Below are 15468 nucleotides of genomic sequence, written 5' to 3' on the forward strand. Positions count from 1 at the left end.
TGAATCTCCCTGGCAACGTGGAATATGACTCCCGGGGAGGAATGTAGACCTGGCATCGTGGGACAGAGAACATCTTCTTGACCAAAAGGGGGATGTGAAAGGAAATGAAGTAAGCTTCAGTGGCAGAGAGATTCCAAAAGGAGCTGAGAGGTCACTCTGGTGGGCACTCTTATGCACACTTTAGACAACCCTTTTTAGGTTCTAAAGAATTGGGGCAGCTGGTGGTGGATACCTGAAACTATCAAACTACAACCCAGAACCCATGAATCTCGAAGACAGTTGTATAAAAATGTAGCTTATGAGGGGTGACAAAGGGATTGGGAAAGCCATAAGGCCCACACTCCACTTTGTCTAGTTTATGGATGGATGAGTAGAAAAATAGGGGAAGGAAACAAACAGACAAAGGTACCCAGTGTTCTTTTTTACTTCAATTGCTCTTTTTCACTCTAATTATTATTCTTGTTATTTTTGTGTGTGTGCTAATGAAGGTGTCAGGGATTGATTTGGGTGATGAATGTACCACTATGTAATGGTACTGTAAACAATCGAAAGTACGATTTGTTTTGTATGACTGCGTGGTATGTGAATATATCTCAATAAAATGAAGATTAAAAAAAATAATAATAATGTAGATTACAAGGGGTGACAGTGCGATTGTGAAAACCTTGTGGCTCACACTCCCTTTATCTAGGGTATGGATGGATGAATAGAAAAATGGGGATAAAAACTAAATGACAAATAGGGTGTGATGGGGGGATGGTTTGGATGTTCTTTTTTTACTTTTATATTTTATTCTTATTCTGATTCTTTCTGATGTAAGGCAAAAGTTCAGAAATAGATTGTGGTGATGAATGCATAACTATATGATCATACTGTGAACAGTTGATTGCATACCATGGATGATTGTATGGTATGTGAATATGTTTCAATGAAACTGAATAAAAAAACAAAAAAACAAAAAACAAAAACAAAAACAAAAAAACCTCAGTAAGGCCTACAAAAAATTGTGCATGTTTCATAGTATAGGAATTCCCAGACCTAACAAGTAATTTCATACCTAGTGTTTAATATTGAAACCCTCCTTAGGGAGTTTCTCTTTGGGTAGTTTCATGTCTGATATGGTAGAGCCAGTGGCTTCACCAACTTATAGTCAGAGTCTCCTGGGAAACTTTAAAAAATTCCTCACTTTAGATGTTCAGATTCCAAATCCCTGGGGACTACAATCAGAGAGCTATTCTTTTAAAAATTCCCCAGATGATATTGTTGAAGTCTGTATAATTTTATAATTGGGTAAAATGGACACTGTCCATGTGATTGCTACTATTGTGCATTGTTTGCTAAATATCTACTGAGGGTAAAACTCAGTAATATTTGCAATGGGGTACAAAGTTGATGCTTTGGGTCTCCTTAATTGGATGTCTACAGAAGCCTCTTTAAACCCAGTGACCATTAATCCTGAGACCTTCAGAGTTCTGCTGCTTATTTCCTTATTGTTTGTTATTTCCTGAAACTTTCTGGGTCACTCAGGGCAGAAAGTAGCCAGATATTTGACATGGTGTGTGTATGTGTCAATGTTTAATTCAAGGAAAGATATACATACAAGGAATTTCAAGAAGAAAAAGATTTAATAAAGAGGATTTTAAAGTTAAAAATATTTGCAGTTAATGGAAGAATAGTCATCAGGAACACACCAAGGGTGCTGGGATTCAGAGGTCAGGAATCTGCCTCTCATATTCTGTGGCCAATGAGAAGACCTTGGAATCCCCAGTCTGGCAATGGAACCACATCTAACCACTCATGTCTCTACTGTTTTGCTGGCCAGTAAGGAGAAAGCATTTGACTCACTTCTATTTTTCCAGGTCTCCCATGAGTAAATGTGATTTCTATCCATAATTATAGGTGCAAGGACATACAGTAAATGCAGCTCTGAACTTTCAATTTTGCCAATTAGAACAAGGGTGGAATGGATGTTGAAAGGCACCTTTCACAGTATCTGTTGCCAAAGACCAGAGAATGATTTAAGGGGAACTACATTTTAGGAAGATTCTGTATTTATGATTGTGCTTTAGTCTTCTGCTTCATAGATATATTCTTAATCTTCATCCTACCTTGCACTCCAGCTACCTTTCCAGTTGTTTGTCTCAGGCTTCTGTCTGCTATTGATATCTATAAACAATTCCTACATCATAATTTTTCTTTTCTTGGGAAATAGAGGTTATTTTTGGAACAAAAACTCAGATGTGTCTTTAGTCTTTCTTAGCCATAATGTCTATTTCAATTACAGGCCTGCAGTGGACTTACAGGGGGCTGTCAGTTAATATGTGAAACTACACTAAATAAATGAATGAATGAAGTAATGATTTAATCACACTTGTTCTATATTTTCCTTCCTTCCTCTGGGCCCAAATAGCCTAAATGTATAACTGATCATTCATGAGAAAATGTGTAGTTATTCAACTTCAGAGTCCTATTTTACCATGGTAAAAAGTAGCACTCTTTTTTTAATATGGGCTAACAATCAATAATGACTAGCAAGCCAGGACCTATCACAACTGATTCCTCCTTCAAATAAGCCTGTTGGATGTGGATCCTTTTGTCTATTTGTTGGAGAGCCTATTTCCTTGGAATTTCCTTTAAACATCACTGAGTGAAAAGTACATGACTCTCTATTCCCGTGTTTGACATTGTATATTTATACTCTTATATGAAGGAAAGTTATTCTTAAATGGAACACAACTTTTAAAGAGCCACAGTCCATCTTTATTCTACTTTTCTGATGAGCATCCAGCAGTGTCTGGAGGTTCTGAACTTTGAAGATATTTGGACATATCCTGGGCTTGAAGACCCTTTCTTTTAAAGAGTCTTTTTTGGAGGAAATTCTATATTGACTTCAGATTATTTTTTTCTTTTCTCTTAGAATTTATGAGGGTTATCATATTGAAAAATGTTTCTTTTTCTCTTACTGAATTCTCTTCATATTGTTATTATTGGTATTTTTGTGTTAGTTCATTAGCCCCTACCCTGGTGTTTCTTTGAAGGGAAGCTTGTTCTTTCAACCAGTGTGGCATCGATAATACTTAGTTGGTTTTTCTATTGTCTGCCTTCAAAATACTTGTCAAAGCTTTTCTGTTTACAGTTTTTCTTCCTGATATAGAGGACTCATATCCTCCATTTCTGCAGTTTAAACTGTCTGAATTAAAATGATAAGTATGTTCTCATAAATGGATGACCATTATTCAGTACTTTAGATCCATGTACTTTTGGGGCTCTCTATTGGAGAAAGAATATGAAAATTGTTACACCACTTCCCTTTCCCTAAGCAAGAAAGAGATAGATTCAGGTTAAAGATGGTAAGTAATGAGAGAAATCAAGGTTTTCAAGTGTTAGGAAATGTTGTTAACGTGTGCATATTGTGTAGAAAATAGAGTGTAAGACATTTTTTTTTTAAACTAATACATTTATTTTATATTTAGGTTTGTATAAAATTGTGAGATAATTTAGAAGAACTTCATTGCAGATAATTAAAGGAAGTTGTAATTAATGGAAAGTAATGAAATTAAATATTCATTATTTCATATTGTTAACTATTATATACAAATAAGTGTGTTTGTGTTCTTTAAGAATATATTTGAAATTTACTCAACATATTAAATAATTTGCAAGAATTATATATTCTCTCTAAATTTACATAGACTTGATAAAGCTCTTCTCCACAGTAGTGTCAGATATGTTTCTCATGCTTATTCTAGGGTAAATTAGTACCTAGAGATGTTTACTGTATTTCCACATTCTGATATCTATTTTGCAAGAGGAATCACTGATCTAAGATGAGTACATATTCTCAATTTCTGAAACATAAATTGTATGAATTCATATCTATTGGTTGTTTTGAGTTGCTGAATTTTAATGATTTGGTTTCTATCTAGAAGAACTTCTTTTCTATTCCTTGTAGAGCTTCTTTTACTTCCTTATTTCTCAAGTTATAGATTGGGGGTTCAACATGGGAATCACAATTCCATAAAATACAGAGGCAACTTTCATGTTGTTCTGGGAATTCTTAGAACAAGGCTGTAAGTACATGTAAGAGAAGGTCCCATAGAAAGTGGTGACTGCTGTCAGGTGGGAGGCACATGTGGAGAAGGCTTTTTTCCTCCCTGCAGTAGAAGGCATCTTTAAGATGGCAGATAGGATGTATATATAAGAGATGACAGCCAACATAGTGAGCATCAAGTTAAATCCCACAAAGACAACAAGTAGCATGATGTTGATGGCAATGTTAGAGCATGAAAGGGCTAGAAGTGGGAGAGCATCACCAAAAAAGTGATTAATGATGTGGGACTTGCAAAAGGACAGTGAAAATAATAAACTTGTGTGTACAGAGGCATTTATTGAGCTGATTGTATATGAACCAGCTATGAATTGTGTGCATACTGTAGGGGACATGATTGTGGAATACTGAAGTGGTTTACAGATGGCTACATAACGGTCCACTGCCATAGCAGCCAGGAGGTAACAGTCAGTTGTACTAAATGTACCATAAACCCATAATTGCATTACACATCCCAGGAATGAAATTGACTTATTTTCTGATATGAGGTTTTGCAACATCTTGGGAGTGATAGCAGAAGTATAACAGATATCAACAAATGCCAGATGCTGTAGGAAAAAGTACATGGGTGTTTGAAGTCTGGAATCTGCTTTAATGAGAAGGATCATTCCAATATTACCCACCATGGAGGTCACATAGATGAGTAGAAATACAATGAATAGGACATGCTGAAACCTGTGTTGGGCAGCAAATCCCAGAAGAAAGAATTCAGTCATTTCAGTGCCATTTCTATGTGTCATGGCTGCCAATGTCCAGGATTGTCTAAAAAGGATGGGAGATCTTTGTAATGTCTCAAAATTAAAATATACTTAATTTTTCATTCACTTTTGTGTCTTGGATTTTGATGGCCAACATTCACATTTGGGTTTATTGTGCTCCAATTTTTTTTTTTTTTTTTTTTTTTTTTTTTGTATTTTATTGCCATGCAATCCCTGCATAAGCAGCTACAGTTTATCCATGCATTAATTTTCAAAATTAACATTTTCAGAGAATAAGACAGACTCCTAATATGTGTGGTTTTAAGAAACATAGATGAACACAGTCTCCCTACCATGTTAAAATATATCCATACTTGCATCAATTAATAGACAAATATGATTTTGTACTGTTTAAAGAACTTATAATTTTTCTCAGCTATTTACTGCTTAGATCTGCTCCAAGCTGTTTACATTAGTAGGGTTAGAGAGGAATTTTCCCTGCGATAGACTGAAGTGTCATATGAGCTTCATGTCTCTACCCAGCCCACCAGAACCAAATCCCAAAATATTTTCAATTCCCTTTCTCCTTCAACTTTTGAGTGAATATTGTACTAGGGAACCTTTGGAAACCTTATTTTTGAGTTGCTAGTTGATTTATAGGACCCCACTGAAAATTGAATTTCAGATTTACTATAAGTAATTTTTAATCTAAGTGTTGCCTAAATATTGCATGGGATGCTTTGTCAAAGTTACTGACTGTTTCTTGAAATTGGAATTTAACTAGGCGTGTTGTATTTGTACTTGCTAAGTGGCAACCAGACATGTATTGCTGTGGTTACCACAGACCAGAGTGCTCTTGCCAGAAATCCCTTCCTTCAGTGGTGTTTTTTTGTTTGTTTGTTTTGTTTTTTTTTTTATAGTTTCATGTATTTACTTCTAGCTATTTCAGTATATTAAATATAAAAAGGGTCATCAATATACTGCATAAGAGTGCCCACCCGAGTGACCTCTTGACTCCATTTGGAATCTCTCAGGCACTAAAACTTTTTGGTTTCATTTTGCTTCCCCTTTGGTTAAGAAGATGTTCTCAATCCCATGATGTCCAGTCCAGATTCATCCTTGGGAGTCATGTTCTGTCAGCAGCTATATCCTCTATTGTTTTTATTTTAATACATATTTTTTAAAATTAGAGAAGTTGTAGGTTCACAGAAATGTCACTGCTTCCAAAAAGAACCCTAATGTTGACCCTTTGCATTATTGTAGTACTTATGTTAAATTGATGACTGATATTAAACAATTTTTAGTAGTACTTTAAATTAGATGCATTTTCCCCATAAAGCACTCTAATATTAACAACTTATACTAATGTTGTATATTGGTTATAATTCATGAAAAATACTCAAATTTGTATTATTAATTACAGGCATTGCCTACAACAAGGTTCAGTTTTTACATAATCCTGTTGTATCTTCAAATTTTCCTTCTAGTAATTTCCATGACCAAAACTTCTGCTTTTGTCCACATTCACAAACACAATTCAGTTAATTATGCTTACAATAATGTATTACCATCACAGCTATCCATTTTCCCACATTTAAATGCTTAGATGCAGAGTATTTAATGCCAGCGGTAATGCTTCTACTAAACAGTGTTTGACGATTCTTATTTGGTCATTGTTTTCAAAATCTGAACTCTCTCCTTGAATATAAATCAGTAGAGCAATTGTTTAATCCTCGAGAACTATTCAAATCTAAGAAGAATAAGAATGGCAGAATTACTTTTGAAAAACTCCTTCAAGGTATGGCACCAGGCTGAGTAATGTAAAATATGGTGAGAAATACTGGATTAAAAGATACCTGGAGATGTAACATAAAATATAGCACAGATGATGGTAAAGTTGTACCAAGTTCACAACCTGGTAGCAAAAATGCTTATCAACTGCAGATTGAAAAGGAATCTGCAAACCAGTGTGGAGGTCCTGGCATGAGGCTTGGCCTGCTAGAAGGCCTTTTTCCATGACAGAAATTTGGATCATGGTTTAAAGAGCCAAGTGGGAATATGGAATGTTCCTTGGATACAGAGAGGGTGTGGACCCAAATATAGTGTATAGATTTGAGAGTTACAATCTCAGTGAAGACTATTTTGGAAGAAATTTCTGATGGATTACAATACAATGGCAGTAATGGTGTAACAAATATGCACACCCCAAGGATCCACTTTGAAGGGCTACATTAATTTACATGAGTGCTGTTGATTTTGAGAAGGAAAGGGCCCCAAAGTGCAAAAAGGTCAACAAAAAACAAACAGAAAGATTTATTTAAATGAAGCCACATCTCCTTTACAGGATGTTAGGGATACAGGGCTTTTTAAAACCTTTTTCAGGAGTGAAAAGTGTCAATTTGACTCAAGGAAAATTAAGCAATGTGTACCAAATGAAAAGTCTGTTTTCATGGTGCATAATTTGCTGTCAGAGTCTTCAAAATATAATAGTCAGTTTTTACGTTGATCTTCTGTGATAAAACTCTGAGTTAATAGTGTCAAAGAAGGGATGCAAACCAAATAATGTTTGGTTTAATTTAAGGAAATGTATCAAATTGTGTGAGGATCTAGGAACTTTCTTCTAGTGTGGGGCTTTTAATTTTGCTCAGGTATATATGTTTGTGATGTACCAGATGGAGACAGTAACTGTGAGGGAAGGAATCTCCAAGTTGAAGTATCCTGAAGAAAAGTATGGTGGTGTTGCCTCACATGCTAAGAGGGAGAGGCAAAATGTAACCCAATTTTATACATTTAGGGTGGGAATGCTCCGATTATCAGAGATTTTTACATTAAACCACAGATAACTTTTTCTATGCTCCTTTCAGAGATATTCTTAACTAAAGTAAACATTGAATCTACATTTGGTCTATCTTTCTCTCTTTACTACAAACTGTTAGCTGGTTATTAAGGCCAATTATTTCACTGAAAACTTTACTGGATATTCACAATATTTGAGCCATTGCTGAATGGCTGAAGTGTTGAATGTCTGAGTGTTCCTAACTTACCCCATCTGCAGTTTGCTACTCTGTTTCCACTTCTGATGTTCTGAAGGTGAAATGCTGCACAAAACCAAAGGTAGACTTCCTGGTGAATTTCTCCAACTTGTGTTCTTGCATTTTCCTTCAGTCACCACAGAAATGGGTGTCTGCTTTGAAAAAACTACAATAGGAGTTACTTCTTTAAGTTACTTCATTTAGAATATTCCTTTCTACACCTGCTGCAGGAAAGTGGATCCCAAGGTGTTATTTTTGCATGTACTACAAACCGGGGTTTATTTTGTGGGTTGTAGTATTTGGACTTATTCCTAAGAGAATTTTCTCATTGCTTTGAGTGCATAGACGTGAGATTCCCAGTTGAGAACTTTGTTTTCTTTCTTTCTTTCTTTCTTTCTTTCTTTCTTTCTTTTTGTTTTGATTACAAGTTTCTCTTCTTTGGGGTTTTCTTGTTTGCATCCACAATTTTAGGGACCATCACTGGTTTGGGATTGTGAAAGCATGGCTTGGAATCTTGGATTTTCTACTCCCTCTAAATTTCAGTTTCATCATCTGTAAAATAGGTTCAATGACACCACACACGGCTGCCTTAGTGATGTTATACATGCAAAGATGTTATGGTGCATGCATTTACATTTTGAACTTGATCTTTGCACATGATAAGGATTATAATTGCCTGGATTCTCCAAATATTTTGCCTCATGAGCTCTTGTCATTGGTGCATACTTCAAATATTGCCAAAAACTGACCTGGCCAAGGCTGCAACTGGACCTATGTCACCATCATCAGTGAAGAAAGACATTCTTGCTTTTCTAACTTGGTTCTATCCATGCCTCACTTTGTTAACCTCCTGGTAGTCATTAGCAGAAGGAAGTTCACAGACTTAACCTTATAGTTCTAGATCATCTTTTCAGAGACCTCTTCAAGTATCCTCTTGAAAGCAACTGACAAGACTCCTTAGGATTGAATCCCTTCCCTCTCATGGTGTAGATTCCCTGCAAGGAGTCTGGTTGAACCCTAAAAGCTCTTACAAATTCATTGTTTATTTTCTCTACAAGTATAGTTGGTGAACACCCAGTGGTTTTCATAAAGAATCACATGGCTCTCTTCCTTGTACTTCTTTCCTGGGGAATGAAACTGTTGATGAGAAGCTATAGCAAAAGAGTATACATCATGAACTTTCAGCATCACTTTGATGCTTCAAATCCACACCAATGCTTATGAAATGAGTGAACATGGTTCAGTTATTGCACCTCTATTAGACTTCATGCATTAGTTTTCAGGAATTTAATGATTGAAGCAATCATTTATTTATTTAATTAATGTTTATTACTGTGCTATTTTTTAATTTATTCCATGAATATCTACCAAATAACAGGTGCTGTTCTAGTTGCACTTTGATGACCAAAGGCTGATTATTCTACTAGGAAAGCCAGGCTGAACCTGACGATGGTAATCAGAATTGCTTACAAGTTATCATACCATCAAGCATCCCATCATATTTTGACCACTGACTATTCACATTTACTCTCACCACAAGTCCTAAACATGCCTAAAGGGGAAATAAAATTCTTAGTTTTCAATCTATGAGGCTTTGGTTTTTCTTCTCCAAGGACATTGGCCATACTTCCTACTGTTTCTATATGTGGTCTTTATTCAAATCCCTCACTGACACCCAGTTAATTCTATTTCTTTTTAAGATGCTCCCTACTCTCAAACTCCATAGTCACTGCCTTACTTCATTTTAAGTTTGATACATCAACTCAGGATTACCACAGCAACCTTTTAAGTGATCTCTTTCTTCCAAGTCTGGCCATGGCATTAAGTACACATTATGTGTTGTGTCTTCCTCGATGAAGTTCCTGCAATGACTTTCCATGCCTCTCAGGATACAGTTCCAAGTCCTTAGCTGAGCTTACAAGGCCCTTCACAGTAGGCTGACTGCTGTCACCTCTAGCCTTACCCCAGGCAGCACTGCCACTCCTCAGAGGCATGTCTTTTCCTGGTTCCCTACAGAAACTCACTGCCTCCTCCTTCCCCACACTTGCTTCCATTCACCTTTCTCCTCATTAATTCATACTAATCCTTTCTTAATTCATGGATATATGCACCTGGTTCCTCTCCACACCTCTTATGAATTAGATCTTTTCCCTTTCTTCCTTTCACCATGGACCTGGCTATATAGCTATTGTTTTTCCTGTGTGGTAATTATATTGTGAATCACTAGTTTACTCTGGATGGTGAGTTTTTTGAAGGCAAGTATACTCATTTTTGATGAGGCATGGTCTAAGTATGTGTTTGAAAAATGTGTGCATTCAAATTTTCATGGAACAACACATGAAATACCCAGGCAAGGGTCTTATCTTTTGGAGTCTTTGGTGTCATGTTGAGGAGTTCCTTCTTATGGCTGCATAGAATTCCCTCATTTATATGTACCACCTTTTGTTTATATACACATGTGATGAAGGACATTCAGGTTGTTTCCATCTCTTGTTATTGTGAACATTGCCACTATGAACATGAGTGTACAAATATCTTTTTGTTTCACTGTTTTCAGATTTTCTTGGTAAATACCGAGAAGTGAAATTAAAATTGTTGGATTATAGGGTAAGTCAATATCTAATTTTCTGAAGAATTGTCAAACTATCTTCCAAAGTGGCTGAACCATTCTACAGTCCCACCACATTTTCTCTAGCATTATACAATGTATAGTGGGTCTTACTAAAACAAATAATTTTAATATTGTCAGAATTCTTATATTTTGCCAATCTAAAACATATGAATTGGTATTTTAGTATCATTTGACTTTTCATTTCCTTGATGATAGCAATGTTGAAAATACTTCAAATATTTTTAGCCATATGATTTACCTTCTTTTATTTTTGCAATGTATGCTCTGTTTCTCCTTATATTCTTGATTGTGAGTGTTTTTGATATATTGTTAATACAAATCCTATATTAGTTACCAGTGTTGCAAAAAATTCTTTAATAAACAGAAATTCTCAATTAAGTATGTTTGAGTTTATCCAGTTTTTATCCTTAGACATAAAACTTCTCTTAAATGGGGGTGTGAAAGTAGAGTTTAAAAGTTTGCTTCAAACAATTAAGTTTCTAATCCATTTGTCCTGCTTCAGATAAAGTTTGGAAGTTCCTGCTCTGGAACTCTAGAGTTTGCCAGGAAAACTCTTCTCTTTGGACTTGCCAAAGACTCAGAATGGTGTTTTTTTTTTCCTAGCACACTTGTGCACTTACTCTCAGCCACTGGGATCTGTGGAATATTAAGACCATGGTGGGAGCTGCTCTCACATGAAAGCTTGGACATTCTTTGGAGACCTCTTTTGTTCTGGTTCCCAACTTTCAAGCTTTCCTATAAAGGGGTTAGAGCAACATCCTCAAATGTGTGCTGTTTAAAACCCAGTGATGCCTACCAAGCATTGTGTGTCTTTCATAGTGATGGGAATTTCCAGCCCTAATGTGATTGGGTATCTAATATCTCCTATCAAACTATCCTTAGAGAGTTTCTCTTTTAGTAGTTTCATGTCTGAAATATTAGAGCCAGTGGCCTCACAAACTGTTACAGTCTAAGAATATCCTCAGAAAATTTTAAAAGTTCCCTGTTTTAGATGTATGGTTTCCAAATCCACAGGAATGTTATCAGAGATCTGTTCTTTTAAAAAGTCCCCAGGTGATATTTGCAGTCAGTACAGTTTGATATTTGGGCAAAATGGACAATGTCCATAGATTGCTTCTTTTGTGTATCATTTGCTAAATATCTACTAAGTGTAAGACTTGTGGTGCAATGAGGCTACAAAGTTTGATGTCGGGTGTGCTCTAGTGCATATCTGCTTCAAGCTTCTATAAACCTGTGACTATTAAGACTGAGGCCAATGGAGTTCTGAGGCTTATTTCCTTACTGTTTGTTATTTTCTGGAAGATTTTGGATCATTCAGAACAGAAAGTAGCCAGGTATTTCACATGGTGTCTTTATCACTAAAAGTTGAATTCAAGGAAAGGGAAATTTACAAGTTATTTCAAGAAGAAAAATATTTAATAAAGAGAATTTTATGGTAAATATTATTTACAGGTGATGAAAGAATAGGTGTCAAGGACACATCAAGAGTGCTGGGATCCAGAGTTCAGGAATCTGTCTCTCATTTTCTGGTCTATTCATTGACCCCAGAATCCCTAGTCTGGCTATGGAACCACCTCAGCCACTTATGTATCTACTGATTTTCTGAATAGAAAGAAGACAGTATTTGGCTCACTTCTTTCCAAATCTCCCACAAGTATATCTGATTTCCATCCATAATGATAGGTTCAAGAACATTGGGAAATTTAGTTGTGAACTTTCTAATTTCTTCAATTAGAAGGATAGAAAGGAAATTGATAGCCACATTTCACAATATTTACACCCCAAAGACCAGAGAATGATTTCAGTGGTACTATTTCTTAGAAGCATTATCTATTGATGGCTGGGCTGTGGGTGTGCTTCAGGGATATTTTCTCAGTCTTCATCCTGCCTTCCCCTCCAGCTACCTTTCTCATTTGTTGTCTCGGGCTTCTGGCTGCTATTGAGGTCTAGGAATGAGTCCTACATCATAGTTCCTATTTTCTTGGGAAATAGAGGATTTTTTGGGGACAAGAGCTCAGATGATTCTTTAGTCTCTTGCTAGACGTAGTGTCTATTTCAATACCTGGTCTCCATTGTACTACAAAGTGCCCTCAGTTAATGTTTGTAACTGAAATTATATAAATAAATGAATAAACAAATGATTCTGTGATGCATAGTGTATATTCTCCTTCATTGCTCTGGACCCAAATAGCCTAAATATGTAATTGATGATTCATGAAATAATGTGTACTTATTCAACTTCAGACATTCCTATTATGCAGTGGTAGAAAGGAATGCTATATCTTTTATATATGCTAATAATCACTAATGAATCTCAAACCAGAACCTACCACAACTGATTTCACCTTCAAATATGACTCATAGATGTGGCTAATTTGTCTATTTGTTGGAGACCCCATTTCCTTGGGATTTCCATTATGTTGTTATTGAATAAAAAACTCTATATGACTGTCTATTCCCATGTTTGACATTGGATATTTACACTCTTGCATGAAGAAAACTTTTCCTTAAGTTGAACTCAGTTTTTCTCCTACAGGGTTCTGTCCATTTTCATTCTACCTTTCTAATGATGGTCCAGCGGTGTCTGGAGATTCTGGGCTTTGAAGGTACTTGGACCCACCCTGGGTTGAAGGTCCTTTAATTTAAAATAAAGAGTAATTTTGGAAGAGATTTTATATTGACTTCAGTTTATTTTTTCCTCTTCTCTTAGAATTTTCAAGGGATATCATATTGAAAAAAGTATCTTTTTCTCTTACCCAGTTCTCCTCATATTTTTATTATAAGTACATTTTTAGTAGTTAATTAGCCCACCTGGTGCTACTTTGATGGGAAACTTGTCCTTTCAACCAGTTTGTGTGGTATCTATAATATTTAGTTGAGGTTTTCTATTGCCTACTCTCAATCTATTTGTCAAAGCTTTTTGTCAACCTGTTTCCTCCCTGATTTAGAGGGCTTGTGGCCTACTTTGGAATTCCCACTGACTTTCTACAGTTAAAACTATCTGAAATAAAGTTATTGCTTTGTGTCTCATAAATGGATGACCACCATTTATTATTTTAGATCCATCTACATTTAAGACTGTTGTTTTTGGAGAAAGAGGAAGAAAATTGTTTCACAACTTCCCTTTCCCTAACCAAGAAGGAGAGAAATTCAGGATAAAGAGGGTAACTAATGAGAGGAATCACTATTTTCAAGTTTTAGGAAATGTCATTAATATGTGTATATTGTGTAGAAAATACTCTGAATCATAAAATGCTTTTTAAAGTAATAAATTTAATTTTCATTTAGGTTTGTGTAAAATATGAAGAGACTTTAAAAAGGTTTTATTGTAGATTATTAAAGAACTTGTAATTAATGGAAAGTAATGAAGATTTAAACTCACTGTTTCATAATTTTTAATATTTCTTATATACAATAAGTGTGTTTGAACTCTTTAGGAATATATCTGAAATTTATTTGAAATGTTAAATTCTTAGCAAAATTTATATATGCTTTCTAAATTTAGATAGCTTTGATAAAGCTCCTCTCCACAGGCAGTGTCAGATATGTTTGTCAACTTTATTCTAGGGTAAATTAATTCCAGGAGATGCTTATTGTATTTCTCCCACTCTGATATATTTCCTTTTGAAAGAAATATCACTGATCTAAGTGGAGAACATCTTCTAAACATCAGAAACCTTAATTCATATGCATTTACATGTATCTGATGCTTTGGGATCCTGAATTTATTAATTTGGGTCCAATCTAGAAGAACTTTTTTCCCTATTCCTTTAAGAGCTTCTTTTACTTCCTTATCTCTCAAGCTATAGATCAGGGGGTTCAACATGGGAATCACAATTCTATAAAATATGGAGGCAACTTTCATGTTCTCCTGGGAATTATTAGAATGAGGCTGTAAGTACATGTATGAGAGGATTCCATAGAAAATGGTGACTGCTGTTAGGTGAGAGGCACATGCTGAGAAAGCTTTTCTCCTCCCTGCAGTAGAAGGAACCTTTAGGATGGAAGCCAGGATGTATATATAAGAAAAGATGACAACTGACATAGTGAATGTCAAGTTAAATCCCACAAAAACAAGAAGCATGAGGTTGATGCCAATGTCTGAGCATGAAATGGCAAGAATTGGTGGAGCATCACAAAAGAAGTGATTAATGTTGTGGGATTTGCAAAAGTATAGTGAAAATGTTAAACCTGTGCTTACAGAGGCATTTATTGAGCCAATGACATATGAAGCAGCTACCAGTTGGATGCGTACTGTATGGGACATGACTGTGGAATAGCGAAGTGGTTTACAGATGGCTATATAATGGTCCACTGCCATAACTGCAAGGAGGCAACAATCATTTATTGCAAATATTGCATAAATCCATCATTGCATCATACATCCCAAAAAAGAAATTGATTTATTTTCTGATATGAGGTTTTGCAACATCTTGGGAATATTGCAGAGGTAAAACAGATATCAACAAATGCCAAATGTTGTAGGAAAAAGTACATGGGTGTTTGAAGTCTGGAATCTGCTTTGATGAGTAGGATCATTCCAATATTACCCACCATGGAGGTCAAGTAGATGAGTAGAAATACAATGAAGAGTATATGCCAAAACCTCATTTTTGAGGATGGAATATTTTCACAGAATAAGACTGATTGTTAATATGTTTTGTTTTAAGAAACATGTAAAAACACACTCTCCCTATCATGTTAAATGCATATCCATACTAACATCAATTAATGTGCAAATATGATTATGTAACATTTAATTGACTCATAATTTATCTCAGCTATTTCTTACCTTAATTGTCATCCAACACTTGACATTAGTAGCCTTAGTTAGAAAGGAATTTTCTGTGGGATATATTTATGAGTCACATGGGTTTCATGGCCCTCCCCAGACAACCAGAACCAATTCCTGAAAGATGTTCATTCCCTTTCTTCTTCATCTGTTGGTTGGTTATTGCACTAGCGAACCTTTTGATGCCTTATTTTAGATTTGCTAGG

The 15468-nt window shown here is 35.5% G+C and overlaps 1 protein-coding gene and 1 pseudogene across 1 annotated transcript; both read right to left on the reverse strand.

The window, feature by feature from the left end:
- Window positions 1–3975: 3975 nt before the first annotated feature.
- LOC119538359 (putative olfactory receptor 5AK3) lies at window positions 3976–4848 on the reverse strand. The gene has a single exon (XM_037841258.1). It carries the CDS (start codon window positions 4846–4848, stop codon window positions 3976–3978), a length of 873 nt encoding a protein of 290 aa, XP_037697186.1.
- Window positions 4849–8932: 4084 nt separating this feature from the next.
- LOC119536732 lies at window positions 8933–15081 on the reverse strand (annotated as a pseudogene).
- Window positions 15082–15468: the final 387 nt, after the last annotated feature.

The sequence above is a fragment of the Choloepus didactylus genome, chromosome 6 (assembly GCF_015220235.1).
Source record: "Choloepus didactylus isolate mChoDid1 chromosome 6, mChoDid1.pri, whole genome shotgun sequence".
Classification (NCBI taxonomy): Eukaryota; Metazoa; Chordata; class Mammalia; order Pilosa; family Megalonychidae; genus Choloepus; species Choloepus didactylus.